The sequence below is a fragment of the Leishmania infantum genome, chromosome 21 (genome assembly GCF_000002875.2).
Source record: "Leishmania infantum JPCM5 genome chromosome 21".
In the NCBI taxonomy this organism is placed as follows: domain Eukaryota; phylum Euglenozoa; class Kinetoplastea; order Trypanosomatida; family Trypanosomatidae; genus Leishmania; species Leishmania infantum.
The window spans coordinates 218,928-235,288 of record NC_009405.2 but is presented as its reverse complement, the minus strand read 5'-3'; the positions used below and the strand labels follow the sequence as shown (position 1 = coordinate 235,288).

Sequence of the window (16,361 nt, the reverse complement as noted above, 5' to 3'; positions counted from 1 at the left end):
ATGCTCAGCACTTGTCATGAAGTATCTGTCATTGCAGACATTCGCGCGGAGAGCAGTAAGGGTAGAGATGCTATGCGAGGGAAGGGCAAGACATCACGAACACGCGCTCCTACCCCTCCCTCCCAAGAGTTGCCTAGTGCTTGTAAAGATGAAGCACCGCCAGGCACGTGACTCCTGCAAACCACAGCCATCTATCAACAGAGAAGATCGCAGCGAGTATCTACCGATTGTGAAAAACCGTCTCCTCCTTCCCATACTTATGGTGAGCACCTTGTTCTGACTGTTTTGGTTGTTTGTTCCTTGACAAAGACACGACGCGCTCGGCGATTCGCACGCGTGGGTTACGGGTTTACCTTAATCGTAATTTTCCTCCGTACCGCATTTTACTCGTGACGCTGCAGTGGTTCTCGAGAAGAATCCTAGAACAGTCTGCGTGCACTTCGCTGATGCTGCAGGCGGCTGAAACTTCCTCGGCTTCAGCGTCAAACACCATCACGCATGATTGCCGCCCCGATTCCCCGTAACGACCTACAGGAGTGCGTGCTCAAATTGGTTCAGCAACGGGTCTTGGTGCGGCGTGGAACCAAGCTGCCGCCAGTCACTGAGAGCGCATTCCATCGTTTTCTCGCTCTTATGGTGCGCTGCTGCAAGGAGCCGCAACGCGCTTTCGGCTTCCGCCTTGTACTGCACTTTGCACTTGCCCAGGTGCTGCGCCCACGCGTTTGACGTGTAGCGTGTGTGTAGTGTCCGCTCAGTCTGCAGCTCGGCCGCGATGCCGTAAAAGTTCCCCTCCAGAGTCTGCGACACCTCATCAGCCTCGTCGCGTGCAGAGGCACGGCGTGCCAAGACGCGATCCATGGCCCTCTGCTGTAAATGGCTCTCCATCAGCAGCTCCATGCAGCTGGCGTAGCGCAACAGCTCGTGGCTGCTCTCGCGAGCCGCTCGCAGAATAATGGCGACGATCCTCACGTCCTCTGGCTTCAATGTGGCACCCATCTGCCGAGCCAGTGTGATCACATGCAGTGCAATGTCGACAGCGGTCGTGGTGGCATCAGGGTACGAGACCGGGGAAACCACACGCTCGCTGGCCGCTATCGTCGTCGCGATGCGATGAAGAAGAGAGGAGAGCTCGTCTTGACTGAAGAGGCGCAAGGCACGGCGAACATGTCGCGGATTCCACGGAAGCGCGAGAGCTCCAGTTAGTTCTGTGGAAGCCGCTCCCAGGATCGTCTTGAGCCCAGTGGTGGCATTGTGCCACTGCTTGATGAGTCGCGTGTGCAGGAACGGCGCAGTCTCCACGGCGAACACTGCAACCTGCGTCGTGGGCAAGGATGACCGGAGAGTTGCCAACGCGTAGCACAGCGTCAAAGGGGTCCAGCGACCGGCAGACCGGGCACCAGCACCTTGCAGCAACTGCAAGTCCTCCTCTTCGTTCGCGCCGCTTTCTTCCTCTGTATGGCGCCTGGTTTTCGGGCCATAGTGACGAAACGGGTTGGAGATCAGTCCCCAAGCAGCCTTGTTCAGCGAGGCCTGAGAAAAGGAGCCAGTCGAAAACTTCAGCGTCGTCCCGATGAGTGAGGCGACCTTCTGCTCGTTCGTCAGTGTGGAAAATGCTGCAACCTCTTGAGACGAAGAGATCACTACGAACTCCTCCGTCGACTCGCTGTATAGCGTAGTGATGGGAGCGTATGGCACCGTGAGAGGGTCGAAGACCATCGCTTCCAGCGCGTCGGCGCCAGGAATGAGGCCGACAAACTGCATATTCTCCTTTATGCGTGAGCAGCTCACGGCAAGGTGAAACGACCCGGCAAAGCGCAAGTCGTCGATAGGGATGCTCGTGGCCACTTTCAGGACGGTCGCCGCCCTCTCACCAGCGCGCGAGGATATTTCCGCCGTAGTCTGATGAAAATAGACAAGCTCCATCGCCTTTTCGGAAACTGAGTAGACGGCTGCATAAGCGTGCTCCTTGTCATCGTTGTAGACCACAATGCGAGATCGAATGCTTGCTAGTGCTAGCTTGCACTGGATTCGCTGCACGGTGTAGAAAGCCGATGCCGAAGCCGGCTGTTCCTTCAGTGCCCTAGCATCCAGGCGCACCAGCGCCAGAGAGCCTTTCCCTGTTAGAGCAAGAAGAGTGTTCTTGTCGAATGCGCTAATGGATGCGATTCCCTCCTCCTCCAGCCCCGTCTCAATCGACCTCGGAGGAGCCAGGAACTGCCTCCACTCCTTGTTTGCTTTGCGACTTGATGTAGGGACATCAAAACGGGAGGCAACAAAAAGGCGCTGCACCGGGGATGATGAGGAAGCGCTACAAGACGCCGTCGCCACACCGCACACCGTATTCGCGCACAAAGCCGCCAGCTGTGTTACGGAAGCGTCAGTAAGACACGCAGCCTTTTCTATTGCCCACTGCACAGCCCACGTGTCACAGCGCACAATAGTGGCCGCAAAAAATGAGTCGGGGTCATTGAACGCGAGGACTACATGGTCACCCGCGCTGTAGCTAGTCTTGATACCGAAGCGTGCTGAGCGCTCCACGTCGAAAGAAGAAAAAGCCACACAAGCGGGTTCCACCCTGTCGCCGTCGCCAGCTTTCTTCACAAGCTTGATGGATGCCGGTACTTGACCTCCGTGGCAGCTCGCGAAGCAAGAGCCCCATGCCAGCTTACCATCATTCGAAACTGCAAAACGTTGCATCTTCAGGAAAAAAGCGCAATCTATTAGTTTGAGCACAAATAAAGAACGGAGAAGGGAGAGGGAAATAAGTAGAGCATACTTGTTTTCAAGCAGGCGAACGCCTTTTCTCTTTCACGGGCTTATTCGTATGTGCGTGTGTTTTCGCTGTCTAGAGAGACAAGAAGACCGATTGTGCGACGGGCGCAAAGATGAGAACAGCGCATTTTATCCTTCCCCACCTTTGCTCCCTGTAAGCCAGCCCACGTCGTGCCACAGAGCTCGAGCCATTGTGCAATCTCAATTGAGCTGCCCACTGCCCACAGCAACCGATATGCTTCGTTTAAGGGCAAGAGAGCGCCATAAAACCGCTATAGACAGATATTGGCATCCACTTTTTGTTTTCATTGTTTTTTTTTTCGCCTCATATAGTAACTAACGCTGCCTACACAACTATTTTACCACAAGAGAAATATTACGTCAGAATACACAAAACAAAGGATCCTAGAAGTTCGCATACACCAGACGATAGTAGAATTCATTGGAACGATTCACGGGCACTCTACGAGAAGAGCATGAGGAAGGCGAGCATCAGCGCGAACAGGCCAATGGCCTCCGTCAGGGCGAAGCCGAGAATGGCGTAGTTGAAGAGCATCTTGGTCAGGTTGGGCTGGCGAGCGCAGCCTATCAGCAAGCAGCCAAAGATGGCACCGATACCCAAGCCAACACCACCGAGGGCGATGGCGGCGAGACCGGTGCCGACGTAGTGCAGGCCCTGGACGGAGAGGGCGACAGTGGAGGCCTGGCGAGGGGCAACCACGAGCGCATTGGAGGCGGCCGCCGCGCGACGGGCGACGGGCTGGGCGATCACACGGCGCATCATCTTCGCGTAAATGAAAAGGCTGTTTTTGGAAAGAGTAAGAGTGTGAAAAGTACCCGGGACTATTATGGAGAAAAATATGGATTCACTGAAAAGAGAGCAGCAGGGAGCCATAGGTAGGACATGAATAAGAAAGTACATAGGGCGAGAGACAGCAGCCAAAAGGCATGCAAGACCTCCTCTGTAGACTATTAACGAAGTGGGTGAGTAGATAAGAGAGAGTTCAGATAGCTGAGGGGCGACGTGGTGCAACTGCTCTTGCTTTTTGTCTACGTTTTATTTGTTTTCTTGTTCTGAACTCTGCCGGAACTTCGCTGGAAAAATAAGATGGCGTACTTGTAGAGAGAAAAGACTTACGTGCTACTCTTTGGTGGTGCTACTTGTGCAGACCAGACCGTTTCAGCAGCAACATCATGACCTAAAACGTACTTTGTATCGACGTACGACTTTCCAATGCCACACCCTGTGCCGAACGCGGTGACAGCTGCGCGAGACGCGACCGAGCGAAATACAACCATTGAAACGGCACCGCCGCAGAGAAATCCCAAGCTCATCATCTTCAATGTATTGTCCGTAATATATGACCATTTCTGTGATTCGGTGAGTGCATCACGATCAATAATGGTACTGTCTCCCATCTTCTTGTCGAGCTTCTTGAGCTGGTGAGAGGATAAAGAGCAATCTGCCTTCATGTCACACAGATGAGTAGTGCAGCGGTTCAAGAGAGAACAGAGATGAGGGTGCAAAAGGAATAGTAGAGCGTCAATCGATATCACAGGCACCGTCACAAAAGCGAGGGCAACAGAGCACAGGAGTAGCTCGCATGGAAAAGGTGCAGTTAGTCACTGTGATAGCGCTTTTTTATCATTATATTGTTTTTTTGTTGTTGTTGTTTTCTTATGTTCTCGCTTGATGTTTTGCCAAAGTAGAAAAAAAAGTGATGACAGCTGCCGAATACTTTAATGGTGCTTCTTGGTTGTGTGACGCAGCGCCTCCTCCATCTTCGAGCGCTTCTTCTTGGCCGCAGTAAAATCTCCAAGACGCTTCTTGCAGTACTTCAAGGCGCGCTTCTCCTTGCCGACACGCAGAAACTCCTGTACACGCTTCTCCAGGGGGGACAAGCCTACTAAATCAGCGATGATAGCCTTCACAGCGCGCAGGTGCTTGTGAGGCACGGCAAAGCGGTCGTTGGGCGACGGCTGGCGCGGGCGGCGGGTCGTCACGTGACCCTTGTTGAAGCCGGCAATGATGCCGGTGCGAGGAGTAGGTGCGGACATGATTGTCACCTTGATCGCGCGAGAATGCAATGAGCACACAAAGGAGTTTTGGCGTTGTGAGTGAAAACGCAGAAAATAGGCCATCGAAAGATAGAGATAATTAAAGGAAAGGAAAAGAGTGAGATGGTAAAGCATGAAGCAAAATAGTTTAACGAGAAAGGATTAAACGTCTGCGCATACGATCCTTCCGAATTGTACTTCGTTCGACACGTTGCCACCATAGAAGAAAAGGCTGAACGTGTACGAAAGAGAGAGGCAGCTACAAAGCCTTCCCTATTTCTGGACATGCTCTCTTTTTTTTTTACTGCTGTCGTCTCTTGGGGGCGCAAAATGTGAGACAGCTAGACAATACACGACCACCAAATACATACATATATATATATATATACGTATATTGTTGAAAGCCAAGTAGCTGATCAAGCCTATAGATCAAGCCTTCTTCTTTCTGCCTTTCGCTGGATAGCAGCCTCTTTCTTTAGCCGCTTCTTGTGTTGCGACTTGCTGTTCGGATCGGCGATGGCAGGTGGTACGTCACTTTTTAAAAAGTCACTCACTGGGCGCCCTTTCTCCAAATCTCGCAAATAGTTCAAAATATGTTCGTTGGGGATTGAGCGGCGCGCTGAGACCATCTTTTGCCATTTTTTACGAGGTAAAGAAACGCATTGCAGAGATTTCTTGTATCTCAACATCATTCCCAAATCCCATAAGCGGCAACCAGCCGATTTCATGCAAACGCCAGTTAGGCTCAATTGCAGAGACCCACCGCCGCTAATACAGTATGCACCGGTTGCGGAAGCGTAAATGTCTCCAACTAGATAGCCAACTTCGCATGCAACGAGCTCCCCTTCTTGAATGACAGGTGAGTTCCCTGAGATAGGCACGTTGCTATATTGTCGATGACGAACAGCAGTGACAATAATTTTGGTTGCGTACTTGGTTGGATTGAAAAACATGTGTAGCAAACACACTCGTAGCGGCGCGCACAGCCAATTTTCGCCATGCTGCCGCCTTATTAGCGTAAAAACGTCGACTAGGTCCTCTTTTCGATTAATGAAAATGTCGAACGAGGGACAACGGGTACTTTCGTTCGGCGCTTTTGTGAGCTTTCGCGAAACCCCCAGGCAATTCTTGTCGAAAATGCCCTCGTCACCCTCACAGAAGGGAAAACCATCCATAGGGTTGCGCTGTGCTGCGCCTTCAGCAAGCGCGCAAACAGCCCTCTCCGCGTGCAGCTTTGGAGCAAAGAGAAAATTGTTGTCGTCGATTGCAATCGCCAAGGGAAAAATGCCGCGCTGGCAGCACGCATCAATCAAAGAGGGGTCGAACAAAGGTGAGAAGCCAAGCTCCTCGCTCCCTTTCAGCCTCTCGGGCAGAGTATCGAGGTCATCTTTGCTTCTTACTGGTGGCAAAAAGGTCGAAAAGTGCTGTATGCCCGCTTTTGTCAAGGGTACGAGATGGCGCACATCCGTGGCCTGGCCTGCATGTCTAACCTCCGCCGCAATGTCAAATTCTTTCCCTTTATCCTCGCAAAAATGCCGAGTGACCCTTTGCAAGTAGGTGGCGTGCATGAACACAAAGTGGGTGTCATGTAATTGCTACGAATCGCGTATCGAAGAAGGTGGTGAGTACAAGTTACAAGGAGCATACAGTTGACTACTAGAGTTATTCGGGTCCTTTTGATTACGCCTCCAGCTGTCCATGGCAGCGAGCCGACACCGTCCGCGAACTCATGCTCGATGCTGTAAGGGAAGAAGTCGAACTCAGCGCGGGCAACGTTTCAAGGGTGCGATGTGTGCGCATCTGCTTTTCCATTTCTTTGTGAATCGGTTTTGCAACTGAAAGAGCCTCAGCAGCAGCGAACGAGAGAAGAGTTGGTGTTTCAACCCCGATTGTTCACTCACAGCCCTGCGAGATCTCAACAGTAACTAGCAAGAGTCTTCTTTTGCCCTACGGTGCGTACATTGAGCATGTCACACCCAATAAACAGGGAGTGTAAATATATCGATAATAAACGCCAGCAATGCGGCATTTGCGCTGCGGCGGCGGCGCATCCGGCGATCGAGCAGCGCATCACATGGAAGCGAATTTCTCCGAGCACCTAACTCTCTCATTTACCGCGCATCAACGCAGTCTCCACCAAGAACCTCCTTTTCCAATCCATGGAATTCATAAAACACCCTTCGCACAGTCGACGCAACTCTTCATCACCACGACACCGCAAGAAGGGAAACCTTGACCATCACCTGCCCACCACGATGACCTTAATGCGAGGCCTGCCCACCCACCTTCCAAGCAAACACCCATCCGCTATCATTTCCCACCACCACCACTTTAGGACAGAAGACCACCGACAATGCCCGCCACACTGGCCGTAGCGCAGAAAGGAATTAGAAACTGTACTCGCTCTACTTGCATCCATTCCGTTTTCCTGTGAAACAGGTTCAGGACAAAAAAAAACCTCACACGCAACTGCCGTCCACAACCTGGCAGCCTTTCGTGGCACGAAAAGGGGCTTCTAAGAGCTTCAAGGACCCCCAACACGGACCATTCCCTCGAAACTACACCAGCTGCAGCTTTTTCATCGTTACACAAAACTCCTTGGCCATCCGAATCACTGCGACTTTATCACAATAAAACACAAAGCATATGCGACTATCCCCACGGCGTCCCCATCATTCGCTTTTAGATACCCCGAACCCCACAAAAAAAAGCTAACAGATATACACAACAGCACAAAAAACATTTAGCAAGCCGATCCACCGAAACCTAGCCATGGCTAACGACTCTCTCGCCCACTGCTTTTGCGGAAGCCAGGCCTCCCACCCCCCCCGTACACGACCCACCCCCAAATATTTTAACAAGCACCCCCATTCCTCCAACTCATCTTCATGTGGAACAACGACCCCCTAGCATTAAGCAAACGTAACAGTCTGGAAAGCGCCACCGCATGCCCCCAGCCCCCCACCCTTATTCCCCGGAAAAACACCTGCCGGCGACTTGGGAAAAAACAAAACACACCAAAAAGCCAAACGCACCCCGCTCCCTTTCAAACACGGCCGCTTTCCGCCACACAACACGAGGTCGAACGCCTGTCTACACCTCCTCCTCCGTCACAGGCCCAACCTCGCGTGGGCCGATGGAAGCCGTAGACACACACGCGCCACAGCAACGCGCCGACCCAGCCATCGGAGAGCACGGCCCCTGCCCCCGCCCACGCCCACAGCCCATGCCTCGCGGGGCGCCGCGCAGCCACGCCCACCATGCCGGCCGCCACCGGGCGCATCCCCCTCGCGATGGCGCTCGGGCACCCCACCCACACACCAGTGGGCGGTGTGAGGGCCGGGCCGGGTGGGAGACGCTCGGGTCACGATGACGCTCTGCCCATCATGTGGATGGATACAGATCTGCCTCGCTGTCGCGGGCCACTCCGATGCAACGTCATCCAGGACGCCACCGCCGGCACCAGCAGCGACACATCGCTCTGAACCCTCCCCCCTGCGGCGTGGGTGCCTGACCCCGTCACCACCAGAAGCGGCTCGGCACTTGGCAGGGGATGGGGGAGGGGGCTGCCCGGTGTTTCGAAAGCGTGGCCGCGAAAGCGAATATATTCCGGGCAAGGTTGTCGGCTGGTGTGTTTTGAGCGGAAAGCGTGGCGGGTGCGCGAAAAGAGCTCACCCGAAAAAGGTCTGCATGGTCTTTTCTTCTTTGGTTTTTTTTTGCACCACGCATAAAGCCAAAGTAGTTGTGCTGACGGGGTGCGCCTTTTTTTTTGCTATCGCTAATTGACGGGAAAAATGGGTTTCATGCTTCGGAAAGGGTCAGAAAAGAAAGGGAAAGGTAATGAAGAACTTTGTTGTTGTGTTTTATGTTCGGGGTTACTTCAATAGTTTGGGTGAGTCGAACTTTTTTGCTTTGTTTCTTTTCTTTCCGGCAGCATTTTGCCGCGGCGCTGTGCCGCAATTTGGTGCCGCTATGGTGCTGATAAAAAAAAGCTTTTTGTCTTGGACCTGGCAAAAAAAATGTTTTTTTAGTGGCTTTGCAGCGGTCTGGCGAAAATGAGCCACTTCGTTTACGCCAAACGCGGCCCATTACTGTCAAAGGAAACACGAAAAAAGCCGTTTTGTAAGAACCAAAGAAAAAATTTTATCGAAAGAAGACGGGCAAGAACTACCGTCGCAAGATCTTTTTTAGAAGCAGGAAAAACGGTTGCACCAAATGCCAAGTAATCAGTTTTAGGGTGTAGCAAGATCAAAGAAAAGGCAAAATTTCCGGAGATATAAATAAGGGGCGTAAAAACTCACGATGGTGGTGTTTGCCAAATCTTCTTTTTAGCGTATAAAAGGCGTTGTTTGCGGGCGCTGTCTTTCGATTTCTTTCTTTCGAAATGCGTTTTTTGAATGGTGCTTGCGGTGCTTGTCCGTGCGCGGGGTTACGGGTCCCTGTTTTCTTTGCCACCGGCGCCTTTGGTTATAGCAACGGCTGTCTTTAGAAGCTGCGGGGCGCCCTGGGCCTTCGAACCCCATGCGGCCCGGCCTTTCAAATCGGCATATTTTCCAAACGCGCGCCCTTTTTTCGCCAATTATGACAGCCGGCGCCTTTTTAATGATGTTCCTTTTCTGTTGCTTTTAAAAGATAAATTTTTATACAATGGATTTTTTTACCAAATTTTAATAGTCGTTTGCGAACAATTTTTGGAGAAGCACGCGTCTGAGACTAGTGGGGGGCGGGTGCGGTCATCACCCGCCTGCGAAAATGGAAAAAGTCAAAATCGCAGGCCCACATTGAGCCTCGGTTTAAAAAATGTTTTTTTTTTTGGTTTGCAATTGTCCGCGCCAGGAAAGAAAACTGATAAAACCTGCTGGTCGATTCTGAGGGCTTCGAACCAGTGGTGGGGAACGGGTCGCGGGGCCGGAAAAAGGTGTTTATGGCTGAGGTGGCCAGACCCATTTCTTTTTCATCTATTCGGCTACCTTCTGCGGCTTTTTTGTTAGCCCAGGGCGTTTCGATTAATGACGCTGGTTTTGTTTTTCTGTGTGTAAAAAGGGGGGGGGGTAAAAGGGGGGTTTTGGGAAAAGGGTGGGGCCGGCCCCTTTGCGCGAGCGCCCTGCTTTGGGGCCCGGGGGTCACAAAACCCTGGTCTTTGGAAAACGAAGTGCCCCTTTTAAAAATAGAAATGAGCTCACCACATGGGCCCGCGCTCGGTGAAAACAAACCGCATGCTGAAGGAGTGCGCATAAGGTTTTAAATTGGGTCACACGCGCATGCGCGCTTCCTGTTTTTCCGTTTCGCCCGTGCCGGGTTATGCCGCCAGGGGGGGGGGCGCGGCCGAAGCGCGCGCGAGGAAACCGGCGCGGCACATGGTGGGATCTGGGGTGCCTCAATCTTTGGTTCTCTTGTTTAAATAGCGTTCAGTAGCGGGTTCCTCATAAATCGGGTGAGCCGAAAACTTTTCGCGCGGTCTGCGCCAGCCGCCCCCCTCAAACCGCACGCTTCCAAAGCATTCCAACCCCTTGGCGCGAGGCGGATCTTCCCGGGCCTCTGGGGAACTGCCCGCGTCGTGCGCATTCGTGGGGTCGCCGTTAGTTATGCTCAGCGCGTGCCCTTCGGCAGGCTCTAGTTTGTTTGGGTAGCTTCGGGGAGGCGGTGTGCTACCAGGCGGTGGCGCTGAAAGGGCTTCCGGCTCTGCAGGGGCCGGCTGGGGGTCGTGTGTCTGCCTGGCCCTTCTCTAAAGAAAACCCGGCGCGTGCCTTTGGGAACGGGAGGCGTTGCGTCACCACCGCTTTCTTCGCATGTTTTTTACCCTTCATGTGGGGTGGGGCCCCAAGAATGCGTGGGCGCGGTGTTTGCCGAGAGCTTCGCTACCCGGAAGGGGTTGCGGCTCCTCTTGGGGCTAGGGGCCGAGGGGCGGTCGGTGGGTCTTTGCGGCCTGGGGGTTTTGGGGGCCGCCCACGCACCCGCCCGACAACACACCAAAAACCTGCCGGCCCAGTTTGTTTCGCCGCCAAGGCAACCACAAACTGAGTTCACAACCTCAGATTTTTGCGCAGAGAACGCGTGTAGGAGGCGAGCGGGCTTGGACCCACTTCTCACCGAGAGCATTGGTGTCGATGATGCATGGGCGAGGGCGCGCCAACGGATTTTTTGGGCACCCGCAGGCAAAGCAGGCGGGGACGGAACCGGACATCGGTAAAGGACTCCTGGGGGTCATGTTTTTTCCTCCTCCCAGTGTTATATTGACACCTTTTGCCTGCGCTTACCGTGGCCTTGGCAGAGCGCTTGGGCTGCGAGGATTTTGAAAACATGCAAAACGACGCCAACCTTTTGTGTCAGTGTCTGAAGCGAATTCGATGGAGCGGCTGAGTAACTTTTTATGGCCGCTTACGAGCATCCGAATCTGGCTACACCATGATGCCGAAAGAGAGGGCGCTTACCTCGGCAAGGGCGTAAGTTCGTCATATCGCCGCAGTCTAAAAAGAAAAGCCTTTGCACTCCAAAAGAAAAGTCGTGGCTCGTTTTGTTTACTGCCTCGATCAAAAGCAGCAGGCCATACAGGACGCTTCTTTAAGAGCTTGCTTTTCTCCGGTCCTGCCATCCATCTTTCCACTGGCTCAACCGAGGCTTTGTGGCCCCAGAAAAGCATCTGCGAAAGCACAAATGTTGTTTCTTTACTCCGGGCAGCAAAGTAGCCTTTGGTTTCAGACACAAATTCGTGGTGTTCGTGGAAAAGGGCGCTTCGAGGGCCCCGTGCGCCAACTTTGCTCCGGGGAAATCCGGCAGCCCCCTCCCCCATCCCCTGCCAAGTGCCGAGCCGCTTCTGGTGGTGACGGGGTCAGGCGCCCACGCCGCAGGGGGGAGGGTTAAGAGCGATGTGTCGCTGCTGGTGCCGGCGGTGGCGTCCTGGATGACGTTGCATCGGAGTGGCCCGCGACAGCGAGGCAGATCTGTATCCATCCACATGATGGGCAGAGCGTCATCGTGACCCGAGCGTCTCCCACCCGGCCCGGCCCTCACACCGCCCACTGGTGTGTGGGTGGGGTGCCCGAGCGCCACCGCGAGGGGGATGCGCCCGGTGGCGGCCGGCATGGTGGGCGCGGCTGCGCGGCGCCCCGCGAGGCATGGGCTGTGGGCGTGGGTGGGGGCAGGGGCCGTGCTCTCCGATGGCTGGGTCGGCGCGTTGCTGTGGCGCGTGTGTGTCCTACGGCTGCCATCGGCCCACGCGAGGTTGGGCCTGTGACGGAGGAGGAGGTGTAGACAGGCGTTCGTCCTCGTGTTGTGTAGCGGAGAAGGACATGTGCGAAAACAGAGCAGCTTCGGAACTTCTGTAACCGCTGCAAAGCATATGTGTGTTATAGATGGTTACCGGCGTCGGATCGAGGGAACGTGGCTGAGGAGGTGGAGCTCGGTGGGAGAGGATCGTTGGTGTTCCAGGATGTGATCAGCCTGTCGTGTTCGAAAGCCTTGCCAGCAAGGGAGTTGTTTGACTGTGTTGAGTTTACCTCGAGAGCTAGTGTCTGCTCGAACGAAGGGAGGAAAGAGGTTTTGATTCTACTGTAAGAAGTCGTTTTGGCGTTGCGTTGCTTCGGATGTGATGGCTGTGCACGGTGCAGGACGCATGCTTTAGGGGATGGTCCGCGGGGAGCTGATTCGCTGGTGGGAGGGGTGCTCGACGTGGCGGAGCTCATTGTATACTGGAGGCTTGGGGTTTACTGCACAGATCTTAGCCTGTTCTCAACAATGGACTAAAAACAATCCCTGGAAACCTCACGAATTCGACATTTTTCTTCGCTTGCTGGCGCTGCTGTCGGCTTGCTTCAATTCTGGCGGCCTTCAATGTTTTATTTCGAAGAGGATCTTTGGGCCGTTCAGCTGAACAGTCACTTGGATGATTGCTGACCCTTGGCTGCAATGGTGGGTAGGCTTGTTGTTTGTGAGACGGCTGAGGGATTGCCTTGGTTTGCATTGTGGAGTGACGGAGGTGGAGGGAGTTTTTATCGAAAAATGTGATTCTTTGAGTGGGTGCGAAGGGTTATAGGTAGTCGCTGTACCCTATCTGTGATTTGAAAATAAAGCGAAGCTTGTGGATGTGTGGTCGACGTACCACTGCTGTTGGGTTTTCTTTAATGTTGTTATGGTCGCAGTGAACGGGAAACTATGGTGCGCGTGTCGTTTCAAGGGGCAGGCACAGTGCGTCAATCGACTCACTGGGGAAACAATAAGTGGTACAGCGCCGAGACATCACTAAAAAGCAATGCCTGAAGCTTTTCGCAGCTTCTTGCACAAAACGCAGGCGCATAGCGTATTGAAATCGATGCTGCCCACGTACAGGCGGGGAGTGTCTGCTTTCTCAAGTATCCACCACGGAACTCAACTTTTACAACACATTTACCAACTGTCCACTATTTCCACTTTTTTTTCTTACCTTTCTTCTTAATCAGTCGCAAAGGTGAATCTTGGAGACAGCACTAGCGATGGACTTTCAATTTATCAATGACTCGGATGTACTGTTGCCAGTCACCAGTGTGGTGGTTGCCGCAGCGATCGCGTTGCTCATTGGAAGGTGTATTCCACTCAGGGGAACGCTGAGTAGCGGCAACTCTGAGGGTCGTGACACAGGGGATATGATACTGGAGTTGAAAAGGCCCCGTTCACAGACGCATTCACACTGGCGAAAGTAGCTGTGGTCTATTTGACGGATCAAAAAGAGAAAACCAGGATCAAACACACAGTCGATCATAGCAAAAGCAAAGCAAAGAGAGTCATGACATTCTAGTGACCTGTCATGGCTGGATGCAAAGCAGTCCACCTGTCGCGAGCGGTAGCATTGCACGGTGCGAAACATGGCCTTTTCCTTTGCGCTCCTCACTTTTGCTTCTTCTCCCTCTCGACTTTCCTGTATTTGGCAACAAAGGAGGACTAGTGGTTTGCATCGCACACAACTTCTCCATGCTTCGACTCAGCATGCACCGCACATCGCCACCCTTTTGGGTAGGGGCGCGCTTGTTGTCTTCGACCGCAGTCCTCCGTGTTGAGCAGAGTGCGGAGGAGCGCGCTAGGGAAGAGGAGCTCCGCCAAAAGGTCCAGCAGAAGTATCGCGGAATGCCGATCCCTGAAATGACCCATCACGAATATGGGCACTTCTCTACAATGGGTATAAACGCAAGTGCAGCTCAGCAGGCTGCGCGAAGCGCTGGAGTACAGGGATACCCAGGGTTTGGTGGCGGCGCTTTCCAGAATCGAGGAAGGGTGGACTGGCTCTTCCTGTTGACAGGTTGCACGATGGTGTACTTATCCGGTAAGATCCTCTTTCGTCAATTCACACGCGGAGTAAATGGGCTGGAGCTGCCTCTTTGGACGGCGAGCGTAGAGCTACAGGCGAAGCACATCCTGTTTGCTGTACAGTTTCAGCAAAGTGAGCAGGAGCAGATGAAGAAGGACTTTGAGGCGGTTCGCCAAACCAACCCCTTTGTGGACTTCTTCGAGTGGGTGCGCTCGCGCAGGCCTGAGTTCTGCTCTGGAAGAAAGTATGGAGCCGATTACGTGATGCACACGCTTGTTTCCTGTTTGCGTGGCAGTGACGGGACGCAGCTAGCCACTTTAGCTCGTACACTGCAGCAGTCTATGACCCGGAGAAATGGTGACTCCCTTCAGCGAGTGGACGACTTTGTAGAACAACTGCAGAGCGCCGGGTACCTTTTCCATGGCATCCGCGGTGTAGGCTCGTCTGGCATGTACACCCCTGAGCCTTTACCTCAACCGATTTATACCCCGTTCCGTGAAGTTAGTCAGTGTGGAGCGCAAGAATCCGATCTCATTAACACTCTGGATGTGAAGAACGGCGAGGCACACAGCTCTACTCCTTTCAGTGAGGCAAAGTAGAGAATGTACCACACAGGCATGACCTGCTTTCTCTTAACTTAGTAGTGTTTCTATTTCTTTGCATTCCGCGCGAAACGAGGTAGAAGATAGCTGCATTTGACACGTTATATTAACTGCATTCTTGGCGCAGCAACCTGCTCTTAAAACTCTCTGTCGAACGTGCAGGAGAGTGTTGTAGTCGTGGCCGTGATGTGAAATATCTCGACCAGGGGACCCAAATCAGACTCTCTCCGCGTATTACTATCCCTCAGCTTCCAACACATTCTGGCTACTTTCCGCTTACTTTCTCGAGCATCTTTTACTTTAGCATTCAGTGCGTCACCGGAGTCATAGGGGCAAAAGCGGACGCAAAGGTGCCAGGCCACGGCTACAACTATGTTCTGGGTGTTGCACAACAAAGGTGTGGAGCTGAAAGAGGCTTTCTAGATCTTTTATTCAAGCGGGAGCGGCACTTTTAGTGCTCCTATGGTTGAAGCGCTGCTTCCCTTCGTTGAGTCTTGCCGATCGGATAAGGCCTTCGGCGTCTTTTTGAAGGCGTGCAAAGCAGAGAGAAAAGTGCCTATAACGTACGAAAAGTTCTTCGCTTTCGTGGCAAAGCTCTACAGCCTGTCTGCTCTTCCTAAGTATTAAGTCGAGGAGGACCATGCCAACGCAGATCTGTGTGCTGCTCTCCCTTCATTTGACCATCATGATACCGGCATGGTGGATTGAAGTGTCCTCCTGTTATAATGGAAAAGGAGAGCAAGCTGCCACCGCAGGAGCAGGAGAATCTCCGCCTTCGGTTAGTGCAAGCACGCCATACACGAAAAAGGCCAGGTATGCTATAAAGCCTTTCTCATCAACCTGGTTGCCGCTAGCATCAGTACACCGTACTTTAATCTCTTCTGCTTACTAACACACGGTTCGACAACTGTCTGCTCACAGTCGAAAGCGTATCTTATCATGAAAGACCGAAGCAGAGAGAACAACACTTATTACTGTTCCTGAGTGAGAGTGTGACTTTAGTCTCTCTGCTTCGAGGACACTGTGTCTTGCGACTATTACAGTTTCGCGTTTTAATCTGGAGCCGGCTCTCTATCCCTGATGACAGAGGAGGGACGCACGCACACCCCTCAGTGCGTGGCACTTCAGCACCCACTCTCTCTGTCTGGGAAAAGCCGGGCAGCCCCCTCCCCCATCCCTTGCCAAGTGCCGAGCCGCTTCTGGTGGTGACGGGGTCAGGCACCTACGCCGCAGGGGGGAGGGTTCAGAGCGATGTGTCGCTGCTGGTGCCGGCGGTGGCGTCCTGGATGACGTTGCATCGGAGTGGCCCGCGACAGCGAGGCAGATCTGTATCCATCCACATGATGGGCAGAGCGTCATCGTGACCCGAGCGTCTCCCACCCGGCCCGGCCCTCACACCGCCCACTGGTGTGTGGGTGGGGTGCCCGAGCGCCACCGCGAGGGGGATGCGCCCGGTGGCGGCCGGCATGGTGGGCGCGGCTGCGCGGCGCCCCGCGAGGCATGGGCTGTGGGCGTGGGCGGGGGCCGTGCTCTCCGATGGCTGGGTCAGCGCGTTGTTGTGGCGCGTGTGCGTCTACGGCTGCCATCGGCCCACGCGAGGTTGGGCCTGTGACGGAGGAGGAGGTGTAGACAGGCGTTCGTCCTCGTGTTGT

The 16,361-nt window shown here is 53.6% G+C and overlaps 6 protein-coding genes across 6 annotated transcripts; 1 reads left to right on the top strand and 5 right to left on the bottom strand.

The window, feature by feature from the left end:
* Nucleotides 1–528: 528 nt before the first annotated feature.
* On the bottom strand, nt 529–2,697 carry LINJ_21_0830 (conserved hypothetical protein; the record flags this gene model as incomplete). The annotated part of the gene is made up of 1 exon (XM_001465351.1): nt 529–2,697. The coding sequence occupies one exon, from the start codon at nt 2,695–2,697 to the stop codon at nt 529–531; it is 2,169 nt and encodes a 722-aa protein (XP_001465388.1).
* Nucleotides 2,698–3,235: 538 nt separating this feature from the next.
* LINJ_21_0820 (putative ATPase subunit 9) lies at nt 3,236–3,556 on the bottom strand (the record flags this gene model as incomplete). Its single annotated transcript, XM_001465350.1, has 1 exon — nt 3,236–3,556. One exon carries the CDS (start codon nt 3,554–3,556, stop codon nt 3,236–3,238), a length of 321 nt encoding a protein of 106 aa, XP_001465387.1.
* A 350-nt stretch (nt 3,557–3,906) lies between these two features.
* LINJ_21_0810 (conserved hypothetical protein) lies at nt 3,907–4,245 on the bottom strand (the record flags this gene model as incomplete). Its single annotated transcript, XM_001465349.1, has 1 exon — nt 3,907–4,245. One exon carries the CDS (start codon nt 4,243–4,245, stop codon nt 3,907–3,909), a length of 339 nt encoding a protein of 112 aa, XP_001465386.1.
* Nucleotides 4,246–4,512: 267 nt separating this feature from the next.
* LINJ_21_0800 (putative 60S Ribosomal protein L36) lies at nt 4,513–4,830 on the bottom strand (the record flags this gene model as incomplete). Its single annotated transcript, XM_001465348.1, has 1 exon — nt 4,513–4,830. One exon carries the CDS (start codon nt 4,828–4,830, stop codon nt 4,513–4,515), a length of 318 nt encoding a protein of 105 aa, XP_001465385.1.
* A 422-nt stretch (nt 4,831–5,252) lies between these two features.
* LINJ_21_0790 (conserved hypothetical protein) lies at nt 5,253–6,398 on the bottom strand (the record flags this gene model as incomplete). The annotated part of the gene is made up of 1 exon (XM_001465347.1): nt 5,253–6,398. The coding sequence occupies one exon, from the start codon at nt 6,396–6,398 to the stop codon at nt 5,253–5,255; it is 1,146 nt and encodes a 381-aa protein (XP_001465384.1).
* Nucleotides 6,399–13,617: 7,219 nt separating this feature from the next.
* LINJ_21_0780 (conserved hypothetical protein) lies at nt 13,618–14,706 on the top strand (the record flags this gene model as incomplete). Its single annotated transcript, XM_001465346.1, has 1 exon — nt 13,618–14,706. The coding sequence occupies one exon, from the start codon at nt 13,618–13,620 to the stop codon at nt 14,704–14,706; it is 1,089 nt and encodes a 362-aa protein (XP_001465383.1).
* Nucleotides 14,707–16,361: the final 1,655 nt, after the last annotated feature.